The 7,017-nt window shown below is 45.6% G+C and overlaps 1 protein-coding gene across 1 annotated transcript; it reads left to right on the forward strand.

The window, feature by feature from the left end:
• Nucleotides 1-937: 937 nt before the first annotated feature.
• On the forward strand, nt 938-5,142 carry LOC125530644 (disease resistance protein RGA2-like). The gene is made up of 2 exons (XM_048695033.2): nt 938-1,077; nt 1,275-5,142. Exon 2 carries the CDS (start codon nt 1,302-1,304, stop codon nt 4,977-4,979), a length of 3,678 nt encoding a protein of 1,225 aa, XP_048550990.2. The 5' UTR covers nt 938-1,077; nt 1,275-1,301; the 3' UTR covers nt 4,980-5,142.
• The last annotated feature ends 1,875 nt before the right edge of the window (nt 5,143-7,017 follow it).

Genomic DNA, 7,017 nt, shown 5'->3' on the forward strand with positions numbered 1-7,017 from the left:
GTACCGGTTCGTGGCACGAACCGGTACTAAAGGTGCTGGAGGGCCCCACTCTGGAAACATCCTGCCACCACTCTCATTAGTAGCGGTTCGTGGCACGAACCGGTGCTAAAGGTTCTCCACGAACCGGTACTAATGAAAGCGGCCCGGCTAGCCGTTGGAACCGGCACTAATGTATACATCAGTGCCGGCTCAAATACAAACCGGCACTAATGTGCTTCACGATTGACCCTTTTTCTACTAGTGACCTCACACCAAGACAAGGTGCGCCGGCCCTCGCATGCAACGCCAATTCGTTTCAGGTGACCACGAAGACATCGGTGACAACGCCAACGTATTTTCCAACCAAAGGTGCACCCATCCTAACCAGCATGCATAAATAAAACTTGGCTGTGCGTAAGATTACATACTAAAGGTCCTCAGAATTTTATTGGCATAATATAGGTAGTGCAATTTGTCCGCACAGAAATACTTTCTGGTTATGCGATCTTTGGTTTTCAATTTGTCCTGGAGCAGTATCCAACACACACAGAAAAACTAAGTTATATAGCAAAACAAAAATATAAAACCGATCAATTACCAGGTCTGTGTGCCGGGCCTCCAATATAGTACGTCATAGAAGTGACAGATAGAAAACAATGTCTTGCTTATTCTTCCTTGTCCTATCTGCACGTTAGAAAATGATGCTCGCCCCAGGGATTGAACATCATTTGGTTGGAGTCATCTGTGATGTTGGTACAAGCAATTGTTTGCATATGGAAGTTCAGGATAAATCAAACTTAATTAGGAAAATAGTGATGTATAGTTGCAAATAAAGCTCAGCTCTTGCATTCCTTGATATTATCAGTCAATATACAGCTCAGCTCTTGGATTCCTTGATACTATCACCATCCTTACATCTTATCTCCAACAACCGCACAGGGGGGCGCGCACCTTGATATTATCTCCACTTGCTTCCATCCTCTCTACCTTTACCAGCCTTGCCGTGCGTGGGAGCTGCACAGGGGGGGACGGCGGAACGACCAGCAGTACCATTGCTCTTTCACCAATTTGGACAAGATCAAATCCGGTGGTGTTGAGGTGCATGCCTTGGACTTGTTTTGCTCTGCTTCTTGTTCTTCATGTTCTGTTCTTCATTCGAGAGTTATACAAGCTAAGCTATTGTGGAACTAAGAAATAAAGTAAAATAAAATGTGGATTGCGAGGAGATAAGGCATGCTTTGCAGCTAGGAGCATAATGATTCCTGTAACCTCTCGCCTTCTTTCATATGCTGCAGTTTCCTATTCCTTCGATCCGCAAGATCATGGCAGAATTGTTGCTTCTCCCTCTAGTGCGAAGTGTAGCCGGCAAAGCTGCAGACGCACTTGTCGAGACCGTGACCCGCATGTGTGGCCTCGACAACGACCGTCGAACACTGGAGCGCCAACTGCTAGCCATCGAGTGCAAGCTGGCCAATGCAGAGGAGAGGAGCGAGACAAACAACTATGTCAAGAGTTGGATGAAGGAGCTCAAGTCCGTCGCCTACGAGGCCAACGACGTGCTCGACGACTTCCAGTACGAGGCACTGCGCCGCCAGTCTAAAATTGGCATGTCCAATTCCCGCAAGGTACTCGGCTACTTCATGCACCACAGACCGCTGCTATTCCGTTTTGAAATGAGCAAGAAACTCAAGAGCGTCCTCGAGAAGATCAATAAGTTGGTTGAGGAGATGAACAAGTTTGGCCTGGAGAATTATGTCCGTAGGGAGAAGGAGGAACATCCTTGGCGGCAGACGCACTCAAAACAGGACGAGACTACCCAGATCTTTGGAAGAGATGATGATAAGGAGGTGGTGGTGAAGTTGCTGCTGGACCAGCAAGATCAGCGGAGAGTGCAGGTGCTGCCAATCATTGGGATGGGAGGTCTTGGCAAGACGACTCTTGCTAAGATGGTCTATAATGACCAATGGGTCCAGCAACATTTCCAGTTGAAGATGTGGCACTGCGTGTCCGACAACTTTGATGCCAGCGCTCTTTTGAAATCCATAATTGAGTTGGCTGTAAGTAGAAGACGTGACATGCCTGACGCGATTGAGCTATTGCAAAAACAACTTGAGGAAGTCATTGGCGAAAAAAGGTTTATGCTCGTGCTTGATGATGTGTGGAATGAAGATGAGAGGAGGTGGGAGAATGTCCTGAAGCCTCTTTTGTGTTCTATTGGTGGACCAGGAAGCATAATTGTTGTCACAACTCGAAGCCAGAAAGTGGCCTCTATAATGCAGACACTTGAACCCCATAAGCTATCATGTCTTAGTGAACAAGATTCATGGGAATTGTTTGCACAGAAAGCATATAGCAACGGTGTTGACCGGGAGCAAGCAGAGCTAGTCACCATCGGAAGGCGTATTGTCAATAAATGCAGGGGGTTGCCTCTTGCTCTCAAGACAATGGGTGGATTACTGAGTTCAAAGCAAAAGGTACAGGAGTGGAAGGCCATCGAAGGAAGTAATATTGGGGATAATGATGGAGGCAAACAAGAGGTCATGCCCATACTAAAGTTAAGCTATAAACACCTGTCATCTGAAATGAAGCAATGTTTTGCATTCTGTGCGGTTTTTCCCAAGGATTATCAGATGGAGAAGGATAAGTTGATCCAACTATGGATGGCAAATGGCTTTATTCAAGAAGAGGGAACAATTGATTTAAAACAGAAAGGAGAATTCATTTTCAATGAGTTGGTTTGGAGGTCCTTCCTCCAAGATAAGAAAGTGGAGTTCAAATATGTTTATGGTACCACAGAATATGAGATAATAGTATGTAAAATGCATGACTTAATGCATGATCTAGCAAAAGTTGTCACGAATGAATGTGCAAGTATAGAAGAACTAACTCAGAAGAAAGCATTGTTAAAAGATGTTTGTCACATGCAAATCTCAAAGGCTGAATTGGAACAAATCAGTGGGTTATGCAAAGGCAGAACAAACCTTCGCACTTTCTTAGCTCCTGCAGAATCACACAAGGATTTTAAAGAGTATCTACTGGTATCGGCATCACTGAGAGCACTGCGTTGCTCCCCTTCTTCAGTAACAAATTGCAAGGCCACAAATGCAAAACATCTACGATATCTTGACCTCTCTTGGTCTAACATCACTAAGTTGCCAAAGTCAATATGTGTGTTGTATAACTTGCAAACATTGAGGCTCATAGGTTGCGATAGACTGCGGTGGTTACCAAAAGACATGGTAAGACTGAGAAAACTCATCCATCTTCATCTTTCTAGCTGTGGTCGTCTTGAAAGTATGTCTCCGAACTTTGGACTACTGAACAACCTTCATATATTAACAACATTTGTTGTGGGTACTGGAGATGGCCTTGGAATAGAACAGCTCAAAGACTTGCAAAACCTTAGCAATAGGTTGGAATTGTTGAATTTGAACAAGATAAAGAGTGGGGAGAATGCAAAAGAAGCCAATCTCAGCCAGAAGCAAAATCTAAGCGAGTTGTTGTTCTCTTGGCACCAAGAAATAGATGATGAGCCTAGAGATGTGGAAGAAGTGCTTGAGTGCTTAGAACCTCCTAGTAATATCCAAAAGTTGGAGATACGTGGATATGGTGGCCTAGAAATGTCACAATGGATGAGAAAGCCTCAGATGTTTGACTGCTTGAGAGAACTCAAAATTTCCAACTGCCCAAGATGCAAGAGTATACCTATAGTATGGTTCTCGACCTCTCTAGAGATTTTGTTCTTACAAAAGATGGATAACCTGATTACATTATGTAATAGCCTTGACATGGAAGCTGGAGAACGTGTTACCCCTCAGCAAATTTTCCCCAAGTTGAAGAAAATGAGGTTGATTGAGTTACCAAGCCTGGAGATATGGGCAGAAAATAGTGTACGGGAGCCTCAGCTGTTCAACTGTCTGGAAGAACTCGAAATGTCCGACTGCCCAAGATGCAAGAGTATACCTCCCGTGTGGTTTTCGGTCTCTCTGGAGATTTTGTCCTTACGGAATATGGATAACCTGACCACATTATGTAATAACCTTGATGTGGAAGTTGGAGGACACTTTACCCCTCTGCAAATTTTCCCAAGGTTGAAGAAGATGAGGTTGATTGACTTACCAAGCCTAGAGATGTGTGCAGAAAATAGTGTGGGACAGCCTAGTGATTTCTTGGTAGTGTTCCCTATGCTTGAAAAGTTAAGGATCAAAAACTGCCCCAAGCTTGCAAGTATTCCAGTGATCCCCATGATCAACAAATTGAGAATAGTTGAAGTTCACAGTGGTGCAATCAGTTTAGTTTTTATGTGCATCCGATCGGGCTTTTGGCCATTTCTCACCAAATTAACTCTTGGGTCGTCTCCAGAAGACATACCCATGTTGTCTATAGACGCCCAGCAAAGCCAAAGTCAAAGACCTCTTGAAAAACTGACATATTTGTATCTGGAAGGCTTCAACAGCTTGGTCAGAAGCTCTGAATTGTCCAGGTCACAACTTACGGTTTGGAAATGCTTTTCGTTCGTGGAAGAGCTAAGGATTTACAGTTGCTTCAATCTTGTCCGCTGGCCATCAGAGGAGCTCCGGTGCTTGGTTCGCCTCCGCTTTCTGGATATCACAAGTTGTGACAGCCTGGAGGGGAGCACTTCATCGTCTGAGGAGGAAACCCTTCCGCTGTCCCTGGAGGAATTCTTGATTGAATACTGCGGCAGAATGGTAGCACTGCCTTCGAACATTGGAAAACTTGCCAAGCTGAGGAGACTCTATGTGAATTGGTGCAGTAGACTGAAAGCGCTGCCTGATGGGATGTGCGGCCTCACTTCTCTTAGGACATTGACGATTGGGGCTTGTGCCGTGGAGGAATTCCCGCATGGCCTCCTGGAGCGCTTGCCAGCCCTCGAATACTTGAGCATAGATAGCTGTCCGGAGTTGGAAAGGCGATGCATAGAAGGTGGGGAATATTTCCACTTGCTATCCTCTGTCCCAAGTAAGTGGATCCGCCAATGACGACGTCATGAAAATCCAGAATACTGTAGCGGCGAAGTAAATCGGTATACGGCTGAGTACCCTGGTAAATGATCAATCCTCCTGCTGATGTCTAAATAATTTTTCTCACATTAAATTCGATGATAACATGCGATGAATCGATGTACTTGCAGGTGGGAATCTCTGAAAGCCTCCACACCATGAAGGAGATGGCAGGGCACAGATGGGGAGGGAGGAAGCAATGCTTAAGATAAACTTGCGATGCGCGTGCCGCGTCCTGGGGGGCCAACTGCCGTCCTCCTTGGCAGGGCGCAGAGGGGGAAGAGGAAGGTTGGTGCTGCGCGCGCCATGGCCTGAGGTAACCGCCGTCCTCATCAGCAGAGCACACGCCTGGGGCGGTGCTTCAACGGTGTGGGACCTGGAGGGAAGGGGAGACGGAGACGAGCGGAAGAAAGAGAGGAGGTGGAGAGGCAGATCTGGTTGCACGTCCTCCCATTGCGATGGGATTAGCGGGCCCAATGGTCATTACCCGTACTTCTCTTTGCGGAGGCCCTCTGTAAGTTCGCTAAAACTAAATTTGCACAGCAGAAGAAGCAGGTGTCACTCCAATATATTTCTACCACATGTAATTTTCTCCCAAAGGCTCCTCCCATGTTCTACCACATACCCAATCTCCCTGCCATTCTGCCAATATCAATGAGTTTGCAAGTCATACCTTGTACTTGTATTGTTAGGCATCTTGTAAACATTTTGAAACATTTCAGTTATTCGTTTCCCTTTTTTCATTTTGGCCATTTTTTTTTGGAAAATGGGTGATTCCCCGGCCTCTGCATCAGAAAGATGCATACGGCCATCTTATTAACCAAATAAAGTAGTGTCAACATGGTTCCAAAGGTCTCCAAAAGTAATAAAAAAGTACAGAAAGCTCACACAGAGCCAATAGGGGCTAGAAACACCAACTAGCCAAGAAAAGACGTCACAACCGGCTGGCTAAAACTAGATAGGGAAACTAAATGCCTATCCTATTACATGGCCGCCATCCAAACCGGTTGAAGATATCCCGAGCTACTATCTCCCAGCGGAAAGACCCAATAACCAAATGCTCCCTGGGCTCCGTCTGGGTGAGTAGCGACCATGAACGGATCAGTGCCGTAGTTCGGAATATGACCTGCAAAAAATGTATACATGATATTCTGTTAAAAACCAAATCATTTCTGCAAGTCCATTTTCATTTTGGCCATGGACGACTGAGTTACAAACATGAGAGACTTCCCATTTTTCACGAGAATATATGAGGCTTCGTTGCAAGGAATTTATTTTTGCCCCTCTCCACAGAGTTTCTGATGAATTGTGCCTGATTCCAATCTATGTGTACAATGTTGTATTTTTTGCGTGTTGTAACAGCAAGTCTTCTTGTCAAGTAGAAGAAACTTAACAAGCGAAGAAGAATTTTTCTTCCACACAACGGCAATATCGTACTGGTGATGAGATTGTTCCAACCATTCCTACAGTGCACACCACAATGGTGAGTTGGAGCCTTTGGGTGTCTGGCGTGAACTATCCTGATACTGCTACTACAGACAAGAGCAGATTTATCCATCTGTTCTGTTGTCCACAGCTAACCATCACCAAATTAACTCTTCCAGGGAATCAAGGATAGCTAGTATTCCAGTGAACACTTCTAATCAGGCAAACACACTGATTACATACTGTATGCGTCGGCGAGCATCTTGCCAAGCCGGAACTGGGCCACTTCCCCTGCCTCTGCCCTCTGTCCTCTGCGCTCACGGAGACGAGAAGATGCACACCATGGGCAGCAGAGGCCCATTGGACCCACCGCCAGCAGAGGGTTCAAAGCCTGACCATAGCTGAGGTGCTTAATTACGCCGACGGATGGGGCATAAATAAATATTGTGGCTTCATCTCTAGTACCTACTGTAACCGCTTAGTGTTAAGCTTTTTGACTGTGCGTATGTGTGAGGGGGAGTTCGGAATGTTTCCTGCTAACTGACGCCAAGCAGCAGACTGCCGATGCCAACTTTCAAATGATCTCATCTCA

This window comes from Triticum urartu, chromosome 7A, assembly GCF_056163025.1.
Source record: "Triticum urartu cultivar PI428250 chromosome 7A, HENAU_Tu73, whole genome shotgun sequence".
Classification (NCBI taxonomy): Eukaryota; Viridiplantae; Streptophyta; class Magnoliopsida; order Poales; family Poaceae; genus Triticum; species Triticum urartu.

Coding starts and splice junctions, on each gene's coding strand:
- LOC125530644 (XM_048695033.2), top strand. CDS start 1,302: ATGGCAGAATTGTTGCTTCTCCCTCTAGTGCGAAGTGTAGCCGGCAAA.